General features: G+C 39.2%; 1 protein-coding gene across 1 annotated transcript in view; it reads left to right on the top strand.

Moving 5' to 3' along the window:
* The first annotated feature begins 7,422 nt into the window (after positions 1–7,422).
* Positions 7,423–22,767, top strand: part of LOC138593558 (zinc finger protein 385B-like) — an 85,721-nt gene continuing 70,376 nt past the window's right edge. The window contains exon 1 of the mRNA XM_069664626.1: positions 7,423–7,498. Coding sequence (XP_069520727.1) covers positions 7,456–7,498 — 43 coding nt within the window. The 5' untranslated portion in view covers positions 7,423–7,455. The remainder of the gene's footprint in view (positions 7,499–22,767) is intronic.

Here is a 22,767-nt window from a genome sequence, read left to right as displayed (position 1 = left end):
ATATGGTCAATATTTCCTTACTGTGGAGGCTCTCAGTCATCCAGGTCATGCTGATGCAACGGTTTAATCCAAGGCAACTGAACTGAAGAGCTGAAGAAGGCTCTCCAGTGACAGGCCTTCAAGTAGTCCAGGTGTCTTTTGGATAAAACCTTTTAATTAATATTTCCTCATAAAAGTAAAAATAAAACAATTCTTTTTTTCCTGCTGAAATGAATCGTAGATTAAATAAAACATCGACATTAAATTGTGCAAATATTTTGATAAAAAATGTATGTAAAGTTATTTTAAGCGAAACTGTTAAGCGCTTTGACTGAAAGTGTCTTTTGGATTAAACCTTTTTAATCAATATTTCCTCATGAAAGTAAAAATAAAACAACACTTTTTTTCCTGCTGAAATGATTCATAGATTAAATAAAACATCGACATTAAATGATGCAAATATTTTGTTAAAAAATCTACCTTAAGTTATTTTAAGCGCTTTGAATGAAAGTGTCTTTTGGGATTGAACTAAAACACTCGCATGTTTAAGGTAAGGATGAACTCTTACCCATAATTTAATGGCTTTAGAAATTCATGTTTGCATTTGCATGCATAATCAACTGCATGTTAAAAAGGACAGTGTGCATATTGCTTCTACAAAAAGCCATTACCGCTGTCTTGAAGAGGAATCACACAGTAGTGATGCACTCTATCTGTGCTCCCCTGATTATCCTACAGCTCTCTTTAAAGCAGCGTTCTCTGGGTTAATGCAGCCGTTCACTTTGTTGTGATGAACAATGACCTTTTGATGAAGTGCCTGAACCTCTTAGAGGTTTTCGGTTAAAGAAACTGTATTATGCATTAAATGGCATTACTGCAGAGGAGGGGTTCTGGGCCTGTAAAGCATTAGCATTTAATGATGCAGAATACAGGATTAAACAGTTAAAACACTGTGTGCTCTGCCAACTCTAATACAACAAGTCCTCTCTGTTTGAAGGTTAGAATGGTAAGCTTTGGCTGAAACTGTTTTAAAGAAGTGTTGATTCGACTTCATGGTTGTTTTCAAGGCTCCAGTTTGTGCTGCTGTTAGACTGAGAGGTGCTCACCACCTCATCGTTCTAGTCGTCACTTGAAGAACCTAATGATGACTATTTTCTGCAATTAATGACATCAAGCATCTGTAAATAAGTTGACAATAAATAGTGTTATATCAGAAACATTTCATGGTCAGTCATAGTAGATAAATGTGAGCTCACACACACTCAAAGCGAGACTGCATCCATCCAACGTCAGCACGAATTTAAACAAAGTTCCGGAAAATCTAAAAAAAAATGTAAGTTGATGTTGATTTCAATCCACATGTGTGAAACGGTCAGGTGAATTACTTCTCTGATAAGTTGCCATCAACAATTGCAGAGAAGGGTGCATCAAAAAGCTCAGTTCAAATTATGGAAAAATAGTATTTCAGTTTCATGTTGGATACAGTATCGTTTCAACGCTTCACACAGATCGGACGTTTTCTTTTGCCGCCATTTCCGTCTCTCCGGGGGAACGAAAACTTCAGAGGACGTTAAAATGCATGTAGAAGAATCATAGCCTGGATAAGGATAAACCATGATGGCTGCGGAACTCGTGTTTGGTTTGTCCTTGATCTGCTGCTGTCGACATGTGGAGGTGCAGCATGGCGGACTTGATGGAAGAGGCACTTCTGCTGTAGATCCAAAGATGCCGTTGTCAGGTAAAAGGTAGAACACACAATCCTTATTTTTAGGCGATAACAAACTAATGATACATACTTGAATTAATATGAAATTCTTCTTGTAGATCCCCCTAAATCTTATGAAGTCACTCTTACATTAGATAACAAGTGCTTCTTTATGTGTCACTCTGAAAGTCAGTTATCTCTACATACATGCCCAACTAGGAAATCCAAACAGGATTCAAGTACAAGATGTTCTTTAACTGCTTGAATTGACTAATTTCGATTTGATCCAGGGACCCGAAATACCAAATTTAAAGGTATCTTTATGTTCTGCTCACAGGTACAACATTAATGTCTGTTCTGTGGGTTTAAATCTTCATCTAAGCATGTAAAAATGAAGCCAAAACCTGGTTAACCTTTCTGTACCAGGCATGGTGTAAACAGCTCTGCTGTTATGCTTTTGATGCCTCAGACCTAACATTAAATCCAAATTTTAAAACCCTTTTAACACACACACACACACACACACACTCGCCTCAGAGACGGGCTGCATTTCTGCCAAAAAGCAGGCGGCCGCTCGGTTCACAGTAAATGATTTCTCATTTGTTGAGCTGTCAATCAAGATGTGTTGTGTTAAAAAAAGAAACTAATTTCATACTTGGCCTCTGTGAATCATAATGGTGCGAGCGCGGGGCTGAAATAGTGTCAAGAGGAGGTTTAAATGCTGTCGCAAACCTCCAACGCTTCCTTGTTATTTATTTTTTATTCGTTAAACATCACAAACAGGTAAAATGGCATGACAGCAAGGCTCTCTCAGATTAGCTTCTGTACCTTAAATGTGTTTCTCTTGAGAAGCCACTGTCCTAATTTTACAGCAGAGGTTCAAATAGAAAGAAAACACTCATGAATGTCCACATGCTCGCTCTGATGTATTCCTTCTATCTTCCTGGACAGACAGAAATGTCGTTAAATACCAAGGGCACAGGGAGGCGGCGTCTGGACTGCATGCTGTGGTGTGAGATTTCTGCTGATAGCGATAGCATGATGCGTGTGATGCGCTACAATAATTGTTTCTTATCTGAAATGAAACATCTGTGTTGCCACCAGATAGCATGCTAGCGAGGAAGGAATCAGAGGCACGATAAACAGACGTTGAAAGGGTAATGATTTTTGAAATGTCTTGAGTTTTAATGCATTGTGTCTGCCCTCGCTGGGTTTACTTAGCATTCACACCACAGTCAACTAGCATCTTGTTTCAGTGGCATAAGAGGACAGGGTGTGTTTACTTGCTTCCTGGTACAAAGATGACGGATATTAAAGGAATAACACATATTTGCTTTTCTTGTTTTAGAATTTTACCGTCTTTTGACAGTGAATCTGAAGAGAGGCAGGAAGTCGGGAAAGAGAGAAGAGGTATGACCTGTAGCAAGGATCCAGGAAGTAAGCAACCTTCAACCAATAACGGCAGGCTTAATAGTATAAGTGCGCTATACATTCTCTATAGACACAACTCTCATGTCTGTAAAATCAATATGGAGCGAAAGCCAGGAGCCTGTTAGCTTAGCTTAGGCTAAAATTCAAGACAGAGGGAAACAGCTAGCTTAGCGTTGTCCAAAATTCACACAATCCGCCTATTAGCATCGCTAAAGCTTTAAGACTATCGCAGCTAGCATAGTGCTATTTTATTCAGCAAATGTACGTGTTTCCTTCAATAGTTGGAAGCTAGGGAGGGACACTTTCATGGATATTAATTTCCTTTTATATCAGCTAATAGCGCAGAATGTGACAAAATCCAAATAAAAACACAGTGACGACCAATAACTGCTAGCTAGCTAGCTCGTATGTCCTGTGTGTCGTGTCAAAGGGGGCGATTTAACAATGACGTCCAATGATTTTCAACAGTCACTTTTCTGTGGAGCTTTCAATATGATACATTTTCAGTCTTTGGGCCTAAGAGTAATTAATACTCACTTGTCACACTGTAATGTCTGCATATGATGGAGGTTCTTATTCCTCTGTGTTTGAGAGGAATGTATGTTAAATGAGCACTGGGACACACTGCACGCCTGGCCTTGGTGACCTCCTAAGGGTCTTCAAAGTAAAAGAAGGAAAGAGAGAAGATGAGGCAAAGTCGTAAAGCTACACATGCTATGTAGCTAGTGTTTTTGTTTTCTCATTTAATATAATTTTGCATTGGCAAATCAGAAGGACATGGTCTTTACCCTTTTTTAAATGTACTTTATGAAAGAAATGAAAGAATTTTAATCTGCTTGAATTGATTGGATTTTTGACCTTTAAGTATGTACGAAATTATTCATCATAGGTGAAAAGAGGTCATAAGATCCACACTTTGTGTGTATACAGTACATTTTGTTTTTTGTTTTAATCAAAATTAAATTTCTTTTTACTCCTGAAAACTTTGATTTTTACAAGAAAATGTGTTTATTCTGTTATTTTATTTTATCTCTTGGCATGATGTAAAATAGATTTCAGAGGCAAAAAGCTCTTTAATCATCATTTTATTAATCATTTTCATCGACTTCAGTTATAAAACATCAACAGGACATTATGCATTTTATTTCCTGAGATTTGTCACATAGATTCATAAAGTTGTAGACCTACTGGAAGTCTATAACCAAGTTTAACTGAGACCAACAAATCAAGTATGTCCTCTTAAATATAAATACTAAAATTACTACTTGCTTTAGCTGCTGCTGTGGGCTAATAATTATGCCTATCAAATTGAGTCAGAAAAAAACACGTTTCCATAGTGGCCTGGGCAAACTGGAGATGTAAGAGCGGTGACCGGGTTCTCGATAATTCTGAGACTATACAGGAATAAAAATATCCTCTAATGAAAGCACTCAAGATGATGATGGAGCTGAGCCCTGGTAGCCTTGATGCAGGGAACATTTTGATTGGACTCATGGAAATGTAACAACTGGATATACCCTTAGACCCTCATCCATCTCTATTGTGGGAGCATCCACTTTGAGCTAGCTGTGTGTTTGTGTATCTGCATATGTTTCCTTTTGTACACTTGATGATCTTTGATATCTTACACCCTTGTCTCTGCTTGTATGCGCACGCAAGCACATGTGCACCTTTTATTTTTAGGGCGACTGCCTTGGCGGCGGGGTCAAGCAGGGTGCCAGAGGACTTCAATGAGAAGGACATAGCTCAAACTCCAAGTATGTTTCCACCGCGCATCCATCACCGAGCGGGCTGACAGCTGGCAAAAACCAACACCGCCCAGGTTGGCTGCAGCACATACAGGCATGTGCCTGTGTCACTGTACTCCCAAATTCGTGTGCAGGCATCTGCTTTTGAACATAGCCCAACAATGTTAATAAGGGGGTCTAAAGGGGGTGGGATTAGAGGATGATGCCTGGTGATAGGCCCCCCGGTAAACAAACAGGGCCTAAAGGTTGAAAGGATTTGACATGTCAGAGTGATACAACATTTTCTTTTGACCTCTTGACCAGTTTGCCTTATTTCAAGTAGCTGATATGTGCTAGGAGGTCTTTACTAGAACTGTTCACGGATGTACATTAGCATTGTTTCAAGGCTGTAAAAAAGCCACGAGGTGTTTTACAAAGACTTTAAGTGAGGTCATGCTACAGTGTGCTTTCACTGGACAGAAGGAGCAAATAATAGAAAGCGTAATCTTTTCTTTAGTCTGAGAGCTTAGCGCCGTGGCTCATAGGACAACAAAAGCAGACAGTTTTTAAAGGGGCGCTTTTAAAGACCAGTTTACTCTGTTGTAAATTGTCGTCTTTGGCTCGATAGGGAGACTGAAGTCTGAGAAAATAACCCTGCTGATGTCACCTCGGTTATTTCACACGACTTATTTATAACACAATGTGTACAATACAAACTGGAGGTGTGAACTTTGTGTGACATGGGCTTTTAAAAAACATGTCAACGAATTCCAATTGCATTGTGGGTAATCATATATTTTAGAAGACTGACTGATAAAAGGTAGTAAAAATGTAGGATGTATTATAATATATTGCCTCACTTTTCATTGTTACATTTTACTTTAGCATGTAGCATGTTAGCTTCTTGTGGATATGTTGTAGTTGGCATACAAGTTGACTGATACTTAACTAGAAATAACAGCACAGATATTGTTTTAAGGTATTTTAACAAATTACAAATTTAAGACAATTTATCATTCTACTTATATATTATGATATCAAGATAATATTTTTCAAAAATGTTTGTTTATTTTATGTTTTAATATTGGTTGATACGTTGTGGTCAGATTCTTGTATGATATCAATGTAAGTATCGTCATTTCTGACTTTGTAGCACCTGTTTTCAAAACATGAGCCGCCACTTTAAGGGCACTATAAACCGTAAAGCTATGTTCACTGAGATTAAAACTTTGAAATTTGTGTGGAAAAAACGTAAACCTCTTAAAATACTGCGTTTTCCTTCTACATTTTCTTTTACATCACTGCTGTGATGGAGCTGCAGCCATTTGACAACACTCATCATGATGGTTTCAAAAGATTATTTTTGTTTATATTTTTTTATTTATAGTGCAAACAATTTTATACGGAGTCTCTCACCAGATCTGTTTTCTAACACAAGCTTTCCATTTCTCTTATCCACACGCACTGTGATTTGTTATCTCAGTTGCTCTGTATGGAAAGCCAAAAGTGCCATTTTTCGCCTTCGATTCCATTTCCAGTTTTACACCATAATAATGATGCTCTGGTGAGGTACATAAATAAACATTTTTCAGTAGTTAATGAGTCCTTAGTCCTTGTTTTTATTTCAGCAAGTGAGTTCAAAGTTTCTATAACTAATTCGTGAAAGATAAAGCCAGAACACATGCATGAATTCATTCATTTTAATAAACATTCTTATTTTTAATACATTGACTTGCAGCTCTTCAGGTGTGTGATTATAGCTGCTCAGAACAAGTAGCCTAGTATGACAGCAAGACAACAACAGTCAATCCAAACATATCTGGAGTTTTCAACTACTGGCAGTCTACATTAGTTTCAGTGTTAGTATTTAGTGAGATATTAGTTTTGGTTTGGGTCTCTTCATGAAAAGAAATGGTCAATCAGCCAAAACCACTTGTGAATAGCAATCTACAAGAGAAAAAAACAAAGCATAACCCCACAGTGAAGAGGCAAAACATTTAGTATGCGTTTGTTGACTATTTTGGTAATTAATAGTTTCATTGATTTGATTACAGTGGGCACGTTGCAGCATAGACTATATAAAAAGATAGACGACATGACATGACATGACAGCACCTTAAAAGTGAGGCCTAAGCATCTCGATTCCCGCCTGCTGACTGGCTGCAGTATAGGTCATACAGCCCGCCTCCTCCATGTTAACAGATGGGACATGAGTCAATCTATAAAATCAAAACGTCAAATAAATGTTTGTCAGACATGGTTTCTGTCATTAATGTTAGTTCTTATCAAACTGAGGTGGTGGAGAGGAGGTGGAGATGCGTTGGGTATCTTACAGTCCCTGTGCAGCACCACTCTGCAAACCGGCTGCATACCTTATAGTTTTAATGTAGCTACAGACTGCCTCACTGATATACACTATGTTGGAAAGCAGTTATTTCAGGATAAAACTGCATGAGTAAACTGTAAACTAGTGTGGAATAATGGCACTGTCGGCTTTCCATACCGGCTCGGCGCGCGCACATTACCCGCGTGGTTTATCTTTTCTGGACTCGCTCGCGGGAGTGAAAAAAACGCTTGCAGCTGAGCTCGCGCTGTAATCAGTGACAGCTGGAAATGGACAGCAACAACGGAGCAGCCGTAAAGCCGAATTACACAGGTAGGAACACCTTTTTCATTTCTACATATCGAAGCTGTTTCTCTGACTGTGTGTTATTTATCACCAGAAACGTATTTTAGTAATGTATTTATTCGAAAAATAGGAGCAGCCTACATTTTTGTATTGGGGTAGTTTGGCTAAAGCTGTCACAAAAAGCTTATGTTTGTATACTAACGACAAATTACTTTAATATCCTTTATTAATGCTGCGGGGACGACCGTGTCTGTAGTTTTCTTCTAACATGGACACTTTTCCTACTTGTGTTGACAAAGCTGTGGCTACTTTTTGGGGGGAAATTTTGTTTTTAATATGAATGAGTGAAGTAAATACATATAGCTATGAGGGGCCTTCGTCCTAGCATGCTAACAATTTAAGGCACCGGTAATGTTTGTTGTCTTCAAATTAAAATAGTTTCTTGGGTAAAAATGACCCTTACAAATTGACTGTTATAAAGTCTATCAGAGGCACAGTATGCTGGCGTTTTATAGTTGTTTATGATACATTCCTACCTTTTTAAAAACATAATAACAAGCTAGTTGATAAAGGTTAAATGTTTGAAATGTTTCTCGGCCCGCTGACGTCTCAGTCAGTGTATGACTGCCTGTATCCATGCACATTTTCACACTGCAGAAGTGTGTGTGTGTGTGTGTCTTTCTACAGATGTTCTTGTCTGTGTGTGTGTGTGTGTGTCAGTCACCTGAAGTATTTGGTGGTAGAGACAACATAGACGACATGGAAGAGACAACTTGCACTACAAAATACAGATTGACCAATATTTTAGCTGTATGTTTTCAATCTTTCATCCGTTTATTGTGAGGCCAGATCATCTTAGCTTGTTTAAAGAGCCAATTAAATATTCTTAATGCTTTTTTAAAATCATATTTTAAATGAGGACACATCTATGGCTAAAGAGTGGGGGGGGGGGGGGGGGGGAGTCTAAAGAGGTGAAAAATCCAGCCACACATTTCTATATGTATAGATTAATGTCAGACCAGCGTGCTTTGGCTTGCACTACCTGTGTTTATGGAAGAATAATGGTGTCACCCAGCTATTATTGGGCACTCCTCTTGTCTCTCTGCCACATGATCATATAGGCTACTGATCCTTGTGGAGGTTGCCCCATGGCTGATGTGTATTTAAACCTTTTAAATATGTTCTGATTCATACCTATCTTTTTTTTTGGTATAGTTTTGTGCATGTGTTTGCTACATGTGTCGAAGGTTCGACCTCTGCAGTATATGTGGTGGCGGAGAATGTTAATAGCTTTGGATGATAGCATCTGCTAGACGCATGCATTGTTTTTGTCCTCTCAAGGAGAGACAAAAGGGAACTCGGAGATGTGTGGTTGTTTTCTGGTCACGATATCGACTGTTTGGTCAAAAGAAAATAGTGAAAAGTCCCGTTATAATTTCCTAAGGTGTCTTTGTTTTGTCTAACAGAACAAAACCAAAACGTGGCCTAGATATGTAAAAGAAAATGAGCTATTTCAACCATATTTCCCCTTAAAATGACAGATAGCAAATACGTTTTAGCATTTGGAAGCATCTTATCAAATTGTATTGTTGTAATAGCCTCTTGAACTGCATACAACACAATTTACACATTTAAAAAACCAACACTAAAATCACCTAGGCCTATTTTCTTTTACTATCATTATAAATTAAAAGAATATTTGCCATCTTGTTCAAAAAACGTAACCCTGAACATGTTTTAGATTATAAAACACGTGACTGCCAAACTTATCTACTTCATTTAACATGTAGAAACACCTTATGCGTCAGCCTTGCTCGTCATATATCTGCGTGTGTTCCTGTAAGCGTGTGTCTCACACTGTCATTACTGTGAGTGTTGCATTGGCAGCCTCAGCCTCTCCTCAATTCAAGCAGCCCCACTTAAACACCCAGCACCGGCCACACCGTCATCTTCTTCTGCATCCTCTTTAAATGACCTTCCTCTCCTCGGTCCGTCCCCCCACCCCTCTGCGTCAGCCTCAAACCTAAATGGCTCCAAATGACGCCCGCCCGCCCGCCTGCCAAGCAGCGCCGCATCCACGGAGAGATGTTCTTTCCAACTGCATGCAAGCAGTCATTTTCACCGTGAACAAAAGGTCCTTGATTCATCAAATCCCGCGCCTCCTACTGCTCACTCTCCAGGGTGAAGCTGTAATTTTCACCAGCACTCCCCTCTGTGTGAGCCTCGGAGGGTCGGAAGATTATTTCCATACCTGGTGTGAGTCTGTTGGGGGTTTGGTGTCTGCACAGCTGGGTCAGACTCGCATTGTCCAAGCAGCAAGACAGATTCAGGCAAAGCTGACTCTTTGTATGGCATATTGTGTGCATAAAATGAGCTCTCTGTGCCTTTATGTTAATAACAAGTTACATTGATAAACAGCGTTGATATGTTATTGTTTTTAACAGAGGATTAGTAGACTGAGAAATGTTTTGGCACGCCTCACGTCACAGAAAAGACAATTTCTCTGACTCTTCTTAACAAAATCAGACTCAAAAGTCCAGTGCCGAATGACCTGAAAGGCCCTGATTTCTCTTAGCATGTGCATCAAACTGTGGTGCGAGGCTGCCTATTGCTTTGAAGACAAAATAAAGGAAATCATAGAGTGCAATGAAGGAGAAGAGCTGCATAGAAATAAGCCAACCGTACCTGTCTTACCTGTCCTCTGCACACAGTTTAATATGTACAGAGGGGCTTTAAGAGCTCATTTCATAAACAGTGATTGGGGAGCATTGCTTACATGCAGATTACAAATAAAAGCTGAAATAATTTGCTGATAAATCTGGTAGTTAATCTGCACTACATTAACAGGCGACTGTTTTGTAATTAAATACACATTTGGAGCAAAATCTCAAACAATCTCCTGTATTATAAGACTTTTCTGTGTCGTTATTCGGCTGCAAATATGATTCTTTTCACTCTCTATTCATTCTTTGGTGTCACATTTTCCCAGAGCCCAAAGTGACGTCTTCAAATTGCTTATTTTCTATCTCTCTGGGAGGGTTTAGGTTCAAATTAAGCCAATTTAAAAGAGATATTAAAATAAAATAAGATAATAACTTTATTAATCCCAAAGGAAATAATAGTGCCAGATAGCTAAAAAAAACAACTTACAAAATTAGGGAAATGCAAATAAACAACTCAAAGTGTATGGGTTAATGCCAACGAGGCAACGCCTAATAGCAAAAACAATATTACAATAGTCATCTACAAAAGGCAGGAAGTAATGGTGGCAGTTAAATTGTCAGTAGTGCTGAGCGTTATAACGTAGTAAGAACGTATACTGCACAAGATTAATGTAATAGTACAGAATAATTAAGACATTATTTTTACAGATTTTTGGATATGAGTCAAAATTTTGTCAAAATTGTCATTTTTTGATTTCATTTTGACAGAAAAATATAAAACTGATAATGTACTGATGTTTGCTGGAGACTGTAAAGAACAAGCATGCTCCTTTATGTCTGGAGAGTTTGATTTGTAGACCTGGGCGTCTCTGCAGCACCACAGTGATTAATTTATGACGCTACAGTTTACCTTTAGAAAAAAACATGGCTTTTGCTTTTCTGAGAATATTTTAAATAATTGTTCAGTCCGAGTTGAAATATTTCAGATAAATAAAACAATAGGTATAAATGTTTGGCTGTACGCTAAAGGCGCATGTGTTTCTGTCCTGCACTCTCCACTCGACCCCGTCCATCACCTGCACTCGGTCACATTCACACATTACCTCTACCACAAACACTGATGATGAAGCTAAATGACCAGCCGATCTTATTCCTCCACCCCCCCTCCGCTCTCTCCCTCTCCCACCTCTGAGCGTTTTCTTTTTTGCCATTTGGCTGCCGCCGTCTGTCTCAGTAAAAACCATCAGCTGTGAAATTGAGAATAATCATGTGGAACGAGATTGGGATGGGAGCAGCTTGAGCTCCAGCCCTCCGCTGTCAATGGACTCCTGGCTCCTGCTGATAAAGTCCAACCACATAAAGAAAAAAAAATGCTTTGTTGACGTGCGGGGAATGTTATTTTTTTGTTGTGGGTCTGACCTGGCTTATAATACTCGTCAGATGTTTAGTACCAGGGCTGTAAAAGAGCTACTAATAATTAAGCAGAAGTATGTTATTAAAGACATCCCACTGGTACTTCCAAACACTATTCGGCCATGGTATTCCTAACGTGTGTATTAATAGTATTCCACTGACAGTATTCAAGCATGACTAATGCATTACGGCCCACAGTCACACAAATGTCTGTCTTTATCTGTACTGTCTTTGGATAGCTGGTAAGATGATATGTGATTAAAAGCAGTTTTATGTAAAATCAAACATTACATGTGGAAACAAATCAAAGGTGGAAGCAAAATGACAAAGTGTGAGAATCCTTTAATCCAGGCTGCAATCAGTCACATCATTATATGTTTACTTGTGTTATAAAGTTCAAGAGTGATGTATTAGAATTAAAGTCCCTGTTAACATTATGTTATTTATAAGGCTTTAAAGTATTGATATAAATAAATGCTGTGCTCAGATATGTAATCATGAGGCCATCAAATCAATCAAACACACGCTCTTATTTTGAAGTAACCTTTTTCTTACATCCTGAATAAAGCAAACAGATCACAGAGAGCCGACCGCATGAAGGTCACCGTCTGAATAAAAACACAGTTTTGATGCAGCACACACATTATGTTGCCTTTTATAATAAATACACAAATCAACATTCAGAGACGATGTTAGTTTAAACGGTTTGAATTTGTTGGAAGAAAAAAAACTGATTCTATCAGTGACAGTGAAGCGACTTTTTCAATGAAGTTAAATATGTTCAAATTAATGGTATAGTGGCTGATACGGCTGCTGTACTGTTATTATTATTTTGTTTAAACACTCTCAACTCAAACATGGCATGACAATAAAACTACTTCCTGTCTCTTAAAATCAAATTTATGATATATTAGCTTGAAATCTGTTATTCTCGTTGTCTTGAACACATTTTGTTGAACACTATTTTTGGTATAATCTACAAAATCTGTAAATTTAATATCGATTTTTAGAAGCAACCTAAAATTAAGGACAAGTTTTAAAGCTCCTGTGAGGAGTTTTTCACCGGTCATGAAACAGACTGAAATTAATTCTGATGACTCTATATGAGCTACAAAAGCAAACCAGACCATCAGTGACAACATTGATTATTTCTATATAGTTATTTTTAATGCCTGAAACCGCTGGTGGGGGGGTAGGTGTCAGATGAAGCGATTAACTGCACACTGTCTTTGTTTACATTTTCCAGGGCAGAAATTTTAAAGGGGGGTGATACATGACTGTTAAAGAAAGCAGGATGACACCACTTAAGCATGTACAGTACAAAATCAGCAAAGAGATCAGAGGTACGGCTTTGTCCACAGGGGGCGCCAGAATCGACACAAACCCAAAGTTCCTTACAGGAGCTTTAACTTCCTTTTAAACATTAGCGACACGATCAAGATGATTTTTGTTCATGAATAACCTTTAATTTTAATGCCATGGCTGGAGTTATCCACTTCTGTATGTGTAGTATGTCTGTCCGTCTGTAATGTTCACCATCTCTGAATCCTCTTTAGTGTTTTTCTTTCTAAAAGATGAGCTTATTTGATTTTGGTCAAAAGTCAATGTGACCGCAAAAAACACACTTTTGGCCATAACTTGAAAATGACTGCAATTTTCCAGAGCCCAGGGTGATGTCGTCAAACTGCTTGTATATCCTCCGACAGACTAGAATCCCACAGATATTCAGTGTGTAATGAAATACAACAGATCAAACATAAAATGCTCACTTCAGCCATCTTGAACCATAAAATGTTAGGCATTTTAATCAATTACCCATAAAGTGGCAAATAATCTTATGTCCACTGACTAATCATGTGATCAACTAATTGTTTCGGCTCAGACCTTTGAATGTCATTGAAAAGGTGCGCGATATAAATTATAAGCGAGAGAAAAAAAGGATCGATACTCTGACAATCGGAGCGCTGCGGTTTCCCGTGCACCAGCGAGCTCCAGAGCGGCCATTTTCTGCCTGGGAGTGTATTGTTACACCCCCTGCCTGTGTCGTCTCTGCAGATGTCTGATAGTCGCATGGAAACGGCGACGATTTTAAACACTTCTGTTTGACTTATCTCGCAAAAAAATCCACAACATCTCGCATTAATAGTGTTTTAAAATGGACTGTCTTTGAATTTACAAACCACGGTCGCCATCAGAGGAAGCCTGCACCAGTAAATGAGCAGCAAACATCTTATCACAACAGACCCACATCTGATGCCTCCCCCCTCCAGCCTGCCTCACCTCCGACACTCCGAAATGGATTTCTGCTTAAGTCTCCCATCAAGGCTGTAATGGCTCTGTGGCTGTGTCATTACCAGTCAGATGACTCTCTCCTTCACACAGCGGCAGCTTAAACCTGCCTCTGGACTGATAACTGTGATCTTTATTTGGCTGCTTAGAAGCAAAGCCACCTCCCCGACTCTCTACTGACCCCCCACCTTCCCCTCAAAGAAAGGCCTGTCAGTCGGCGCGCAGGGTGCAGGAACACTCGGTCAAGGTGCTGCGAACGTGACAATACCTACAAAAGATCGATATGAAACATGAAATGACAAGAACACAAGCAGGTCAATACTTGAGAGAAATATACCGAACACTTTTATGATCAGCCGCTGGACTGAAGGCATCTACCCGGAGATAAATGATATATGCTGTCAGGAAAAACACACCCAAAGAGAGTGATCCTTACAAGTTACACACACAACAAGCTCTTATGTGTGCGAACAAACGCTCCTCCTCACATCTTGTAATATCAACATACAAGGTGCAAAAGTAAAGGAGTGACCTTGAAGTCTTTTTTCCCTTTCACACTTTCTGTAAAAACTACACATTATGTTGGTTATAGTGTCTGCAAGGAGAGCCGGCATCTCTCACGATCGTATACCCCCGTCATATGGACCAGGGGATGAACACACACCTTGAGGGCCGTGTGGGAAGCTGAGTCTTCGTACGGTCCATCCTCTCTCTAATCTCCTCAGGCTGTATTTCAGGTGCAGACTCATCACAGCAGGCAGCAGTGTGAAAAGGATTGTTTGTGTGTTTGTGTGTGTGTATACGCCCACATGTGTGTCGAATGTCTTGACACATGCCTGCACGTGAGGTTGAGAGGAAATGGTGTTTTGTAAATTGATTTGTTGCATTTTCTCTTTAAAGATTTTGTCTTTTATCATTATAGGCAAACACTCTGGGGCATGATGGACAAGTGACATGATCCTGTATCGGCTTCCCACGTTATCGTGCTGCACCAATATTGCCATAAACTAATGTAATCATAGCCCTCTGATATCTGATACCTTGGAACATATGCAGATTTAAATTTTACTCCTTATCTAATTAAGGAATCACAAAGTTTCATTAGTCTCTAGTAATTGCAGTAATAAATAGTTTTATAGGCATCGTTTTCAGGCTCTTTCTCTGCTGAAATGCAACATGAAACATTGCTAGCAGTTAGTGTGAGTGAGACTAATGTTATCCTTAATGCTGTTTGGAAGTTATTTTGATCAGCTGACCAGAGTTGGTTTTCTGAATTGGTGCAGTGTTGATAAGACGGCCACTTGCTCGCCCTGTAGTTTTATGTTTCACTCTCCCCATATGTAAGATTTTGGCTGATGGCTAATCATTAAGTTATATGTGCCCATAGAAACTGGAGCTAAACCTTTTCTGGAGCTAAACTACAAGACCACTAGTTTACACAGAATATAATGCGCTCTGGCTGGTGGGTTCCAACCAGCTTGTACATAACATAAGAAAACACAGCGACGTACAGACAACAATAAATTATACATAAGAGCTCAGATATGAATTAAGATTTAAAATAAATACAGATTTTGAGTAGACTAATTAATAAATAGATAAACTGGGGCGCTGGCTTGGCTTAGTGGTTAAATCGGCGACCACATACAAGGCCTACAGTCCTCAATGCGGCAGCCACGGGTTCAACTCCCGCCCTCAGCCCTTTGCCGCGTGTCATTCCCACCTTCTCTTCCCCTGTTTCCGGCTCTTATCCAATATCCTCAAATAAAGGCATAAAAAGCCCCCCAAAAAATCTTTAATAAATAAATAAATAAATAAATAAATAAATAGACAAACTGGATTTAAAAAAAGAAGAAACGATCAGTCTTGATAAAAGGATAAACTGTTGAGCTTCAAGTTTAAACAAAAAGGTAGAGGACCCAGGTGCAGATGATTGATGATTTATTAAATTAAGTCTTACAGTCTTAATTCCAACACAAAGACTGAAAGGAAAATCAAAAGGCCGAGCAGAAGGCTTACAGCATGAGATCCAGGTAACACAAATAATCCAAAAGAAAAAGGTCCAACTAATCATCCAACAAAGAGGGAAAACACAAGGAGAACAAATCTTAACCAAAACTCACTGAGGGAAAACACGGGAAACTTCAAGAAGGTATCACAATGGTTACGTGACAGTCTTTGATCCCATCAGCTGTAGTCTGGTGACGATACAGCCTCTGGGGACAACGGTGAACATGCCGGGGCATGACTTGCTCTTTCACATGCTGCATTATTTACAGAAAAATAACCTGTTTCTCTTGTGATTGACTTTAATGGGTCTTACCTTTGCTGAAATTTCAACATCATGATGCAGATTTAAAAAAGTCAAAATGAAGCTTTGTCAGGTCTGTCCTCAAAAGGAGAAGAAAACTTTTAAAATGCTTGTTTGTTTGAACGGAGGTCGGATCGATCATTTCTGATGCATTCAAGGAAGTCAGGAAATCTGAACGCTAAACGGCTTTCGTGACACAGCGTCAAGAGAATTTATCTCAAGTTGAATTTTAGATCTAGAGCAGATTGTTAGCTGTTAGCATGTAGATGTCTGTTTTTAGAGATTGCTGCTGATGGGAGCCGGGATGTCATTACGGCAGATTACGCTCTGCCTGCTTTTGCTCGCCACACGGGCTGTTTTTCCTGCATACGCCGCAGCCTGCTGATACATGATTGGTCAATATTACTGACTACAAGCGTAGTACAAACAGACTTGCCGTCCTGGAAATCCAAGTCCCTGCATACAGATTCTAAATTTCTATGGAATCTAGAGATTACGCGACAAAGACGATAACGAACTAGCAAAGAAACGGGAAGACAAAACTACACAGGTGAAAACAGGGCGGAGCACACACAATCACAAAGGCGGGAAACAAAGGAAGGAAGTTAAATAGAGATGACAGAACTACAAAATAAAGCAGGAAACACTAAAAACCAAACTCAGGAGTGTGACATTAGGACTACAAAATAAAACGGGAAATGAAAAAAGGCCGAACAAGGGATGCACGATATTATCGGCACGTTATCGGTATCGGCCGATATTGGCTTAAAAAATGAACTATCGGATATCGGCCAACACGCCGATTATATCGGTGATATAATTAACCGATAAAATAATGGGCTGCTGCATACTTGATTAAATGCCCGACCTCGGCGCAATGTCCCCGGCGCGAAGAAGACCTGCGTGGCGCAGCGTGATGACGTCACGTGTGTCTACCTGCAGCATGAGAGAGTTAGAAGCCAAAATGTCCGTGGTGTGGAAGTTTTTCAAAGTGTCCGAAATAGATCGCAAAACTGCTATTTGCAATGACTGCTCAGCTTCAGTGATGCGAGGAGGAGCCAAGGCAAAGTCTTTCAACACTACAAACTTGATTAACCTTCTCAAGACCCGTCACCCCGACCGCTGTAACAAATGTGATAAGAGTATCACCATTATACTGTACGCTAATTCCAATACAGAGAGAGTTGATGATCTCTGCAATTAGGTGTGCGGGAAAAAAAATATCGGTATCGGTAATCGGCTAAATGAGTTGTAAAATATCGGCATATCGGATATCGGCAAAAAATCCAATATCGTGCATCCCTAGACCGAACGCAAACAAGAACAACTCATGAACAGCATTTTGAATAGCGATTAGTTTACAAGCGCCTTTGTCGTCCATCAACCTTTCGCTATAACAGACGTAGAAAAATACATTTCTTGCGTTTGTGAACTGATTCAGAATTAAAGAGGAGAAAAGTCTCGATGGCTTTTTGCATGTTTCCTTAGCATAAAACATTCTTTGACCATTTCCAACCCCAAAACACAGAAATATCTTTCTGATACAGAAATATGTTTCAATGCAGCAGATGTTTCCCGTCTCACATATTGCCCTCCTGTCTAAAATACAGTATGGTGTATAAACTGAAACATACAAGACAAAAGTGAGACGCTTTACATTTCCTCCAGACAATTGGTCACGCGGCCTCTTATTCTGAAATAATTTTGCTCTTTGTTCCCCCATTAAACGGTGCATTATATTCACTCTAATGGCTATTACTGCCGAACACAAAAGGGCAGTCAAGCAGGCTGAATTAAATGGTCGTTAATTGAAGGAGTCATTACAGCGCCGCTCTGCTGCTCGCGTGGAGCCCTTCTGTGTCAGTCGTGACTGAATCACGGGGAGCTGATGGTGAAGCCTCTGGACTGTTACGACCTCTAAAAAGTCATCATCGCTCATCTGGATAAAATAACTTGGAGCTCATTATAATATCTTTTTGTTTCATACAGAATCTTTTGGGTAGCCTGATCACGATTCACCTTTTTGTGAGGAAGACTGCTGCTGTGTTACCTTGGGAGCATTTAACTCAGGGTTAGAAGGACTCTCTTTAGGGCTCTTATTGTCTCATATTGCAGAAATATCTCTGAATGCTGCTGTGAAATGTTGTGTTTTTGATTATTGGTGTGTAGGAACTGTCACTATATACTGTAAGACTTGCTGCTAATATTGAGAAAATGCTTTCATGGCTGTTTTACTCTTAAAGCCAAATGTCAGGAATCATCTGATCCACCTGTGAAGTCAAAGTAATAGTTGGGCCATTAGTCAGGGGTGAATTATAAAAGTTATGTTCTTTATTATTTTACTTTTCTCATACTGAGTAGGATGAAATACAGCGTCTCATTTGAGTGACACATGAGCTCATGGTCCAGTTTGCCAAGTATGTAGATTTAAAGGTGTATCCAGGATGTTGAGTCACAATGATGAAGAATTTAAAGTCTTAACCCTTATGCCCTCCTCGGGCATTTTTGTACATTTTTCTCTACTTTTTTTTTTGATTTGGCGATCATTTTGGCTGTGTTACAGCTTTTGGCATGAATTTTTGCAGGAACTTTTCTTTTTAGCTAAATTTTTGAAATCCAATGTCTTTTACTCTTACATGTCTTTTATACTCTCGTGATGCATTTTGCACCCTCTGGACACCTTCGTGGCAAAAATGTACACGCACAAAAAACCTCTATAAAATCATCATACATCAATATTTTTTTCTGATTTTTTTTTCATAAATCACTTAAACAACTTCAGACCTGCTCAAAACTACCAAACATTCAATCATTTTCAGAATTTTAACCCTTTAAATGCCAGTTTAATTATTTGAATTATTAATTATTTATTACAAAAAAACACAAAAAGTCAATTATTTTCCATATTATAAATAGTAGGGAGATGGGGCTTTGCCGGTGATTAGAGTCTTGGATATGTCAAAGATTAGCAACGAAATTGATTTGATTGCATTAGTATTTTTCATATAGTATCAGATACTCCCTCTGGACACCTTCGTGGCAAAAATGTACACGTACAAAATACTGCTATAAAATCATCATACATCAATATTTTTTTCTGATTTTTTTTTCATAAATCACTTAAACAACTTCAGACCTGCTCAAAACTACCAAACATTCAATAATTTTCAGGATTTTAACCCTTTAAATGCCAGTTTAATTATTTGAATTATTAATATTTATTACAAAAAACCCACAAAAAGTGAATTATTTTCCATATTATAAACAGTAGGGAGATGGGGCTTTGGTGGTGATTAGAGTCTTGGATATGTCAAAGATTAGCAACAAAATTGATTTGATTGCATTAGTATTTTTCATGTAGTATCAGATACTCCCTCTGGACACCTTCGTGGCCAAAAGAGCCTCATTGACTTCCATTCAAACCACATTTTTTAATCTCACTGCCATTACAGTATAAAACCATGCATTCTGTAATGTCAGCATTTCATTTTGAAGATAAGTAGTGATATTTGACATTTTTGCTATATTCCACCATATTCAACCCTTTTCCCATTGTAGGCCGATGCATGAAATTCTTGTATTTTTGCCAGTTATATTATGGAGCCATGTGACTATAAGGGGGCCCCGAGAATGATGTGTGTGTGTGTGTGTGTGTGTGTGTGTGTGTGTGTGTGTGTGTGAGTAGGTGTGTGTGTGTGTGTGTGTGTGTGTGTGTGTGTCTGTGAGTGTGTGTGTGTGTGTGCGTGTGTGTGTGTGTGTGTGTGTGAGAGAGAGAGTGTGTAAATCTGTAAGCACGCACTGATCATTTCAGGGGTCAAAAAAGGGCATCTTTTGAGGGATGTGTTTCATGTGTCTTTGAAGAGGTGCTTGAGTAAAAACATGGCCTCTTTGCTGTACTCAAAAACAAAAACAACTGTTAGTGTGTTTATGCACCTGGCTGCTTTCACAGCCAAAGATAAACATGCAGCTTGGCTGAGGGGTCATTTCATTAGTGAGCAGAGAAGGAGAAAGACCTGGAACAAAGAGAAGGAGCGAAAATGAAGAGGCATTTCAGTGCAGAAGAGGCTTTAGAAATGGTCATGCAGCCTTAATCTGCCAGCGAGCTGCAGGATTCATCTGAAGAAGTCACAAGCTTCATGGGGGAGTCACTGCTGCAGAGAGCACCAGGTCACATGATGCAGGACCTGCTGGTCTGCTGCTGGAAGTGAACTAAACTAAACTAAACTAAACTAAACCCCTGAAATGATCAGTGCGTGCTTACAGATTCACACACACACACACACACACACACACACACACACACACACAAACACGCACACACACACACACACACACACACACACACACACACACACACACACACACTCCCACTCTCTCTGTCTCTCTCTCTCTCTCTCTCAATTCATTTATCTGTTTCTCTCAAACACACACACATACATCACATATTCAAAGCCTGGATATTTCAAATTTGTTCACATTTCATTTGTTCTGTTGTCTTCTCTTTTGTTGTTGAATTTTTCAAAGTTGTTGAATCAGATGTTGATTTAAAAATTATTTCACACACACACACACACACACACACACACACACACACACACCTACTCACACACACACACCTACACACACACACACACACACACACACACACACACACACACACACACACACACACACACACACACACATCATTCTCGGGGCCCCCTTATAGTCACATGGCTCCATAATATAACTGGCAAAAATACAAGAATTTCATGCATCGGCCTACAATGGGAAAAGGGTTGAATATGGTGGAATATAGTAAAAATGTCAAATATCACTACTTATCTTCAAAATGAAATGCTGACATTACAGAATGCATGGTTTTATACTGTAATGGCAGTGAGATTAAAAAATGTGGTTTGAATGGAAGTCAATGAGGCTCTTTTGGCCATGAAGGTGTCCAAAGGGAGTATCTGATACTACATGAAAAATACTAATGCAATCAAATCAATTTTGTTGCTAATCTTTGACATATCCAAGACTCTAATCACAACCAAAGCCCCATCTCCCTACTATTTATAATATGGAAAATAATTCACTTTTTGTGTTTTTTTTGTAGTAAATATTAATAATTCAAATAATTAAACTGGCATTTAAAGGGTTAAAATCCTGAAAATTATTGAATGTTTGGTAGTTTTGAGCAGGTCTGAAGTTGTTTAAGTGATTTATGAAAAAAAAATCAGAAAAAAATATTGATGTATGATGATTTTATAGCAGTATTTTGTACGTGTACATTTTTGCCACGAAGGTGTCCAGAGGGAGTATCTGATACTGTATGAAAAATACTAATGCAATCAAATCAATTTCGTTGCTAATCTTTGACATATCCAAGACTCTAATCACAACCAAAGCCCCATGTCCCTACTATTTATAATATGGAAAATAATTAACTTTTTGTGTTTTTTTTGTAGTAAATATTAATAATTCAAATAATTAAACTGGCATTTAAAGGGTTAAAATTCTGAAAATGATTGAATGTTTGGTAGTTTTGAGCAGGTCTGAAGTTGTTTAAGTGATTTATGAAAAAAAAATCAGAAAAAAATATTGATGTATGATGATTTTATAGAGGTTTTTTGTGCGTGTACATTTTTGCCACGAAGGTGTCCAGAGGGTAGTAAATTTGAGGAGGGCATAAGGGTTAAGTCAGTTAGCAGGAGCAGATTCACCTCTAACAGAAAGCTGTATTTTACCATTAAGAGGGCGAACAAAGTGCGGAGACACGACTAAAGCCTGGATTCCACAGGAGCCGTGTCCGCTGCGTTCCGGCTGCGCCGCGTTTCTGGTCCATCAGACGGTGTGCGCCCCCGCCCACAGGAGGCGTTTCTGGTCCGCAGTGCAGCGGAGCGGTGGCCCAAGCAGCTCGAGATCACAAGATCACGTGAGAACTACATTATCGCGCGGGAATTGTGAAATCACATGATAACACAGTTCAGTTTGCACATCCGAGTATGATTATCTGCTCATGAGGATATCATACCGTGATATTTGTGCTTCTACCATGAGTGAGAACACTGTGATGGCGTACATGGTAATGGGATATAAAAACACACGTCTGCACATGGTGTTTTATTTTGAAATGACCAGATGCTCTATGCTGTTTTCGTGTCTGACTTCCTGTTTGGAGCGATCTGCTCTGTTCAGCTTGACACGTGCTTGAAGCGGCCTCCGTCAAAAACAGACTTGGCATGTATTTTTAGTGGAGCGGAGAGTCACTTCTAGGACGCGTCAGAGACAGAACGCGCCGCTTGCAGTGGAAACACGAGCATTGACTAGAGTGGGCGCGATCAGCTCCGGAGGTCGTGGCGCACACAGATCCTGTGTATTCCAGGCTTAAGACTTGGAGGGAATGAGGCCGAGTCAAGACCAAGACCAGATCTGTGCCACACGTGCATTTCACTCATAATACAATGTGAAACTAATCACCAGTGTTGGGGGTAACACGTTACAAAGTCATCCGTTAGAGTACTCGGATCACTTTTTTGTTTGTAACATAACACGTTACTTCTGCAAGTCAACTAATTTGTTATTTAGTTACTTTTAATCCACTACAGGAAAATTAATTGTCATTTTCCTTTTGAAAA

This window comes from Semicossyphus pulcher, unplaced genomic scaffold (assembly GCF_022749685.1).
Source record: "Semicossyphus pulcher isolate SPU_LCO1_2020_fin unplaced genomic scaffold, fSemPul1.0.p SCAF_16, whole genome shotgun sequence".
Classification (NCBI taxonomy): Eukaryota; Metazoa; Chordata; class Actinopteri; order Labriformes; family Labridae; genus Semicossyphus; species Semicossyphus pulcher.
This window is presented reverse-complemented; position numbering and strand designations above follow the sequence as displayed.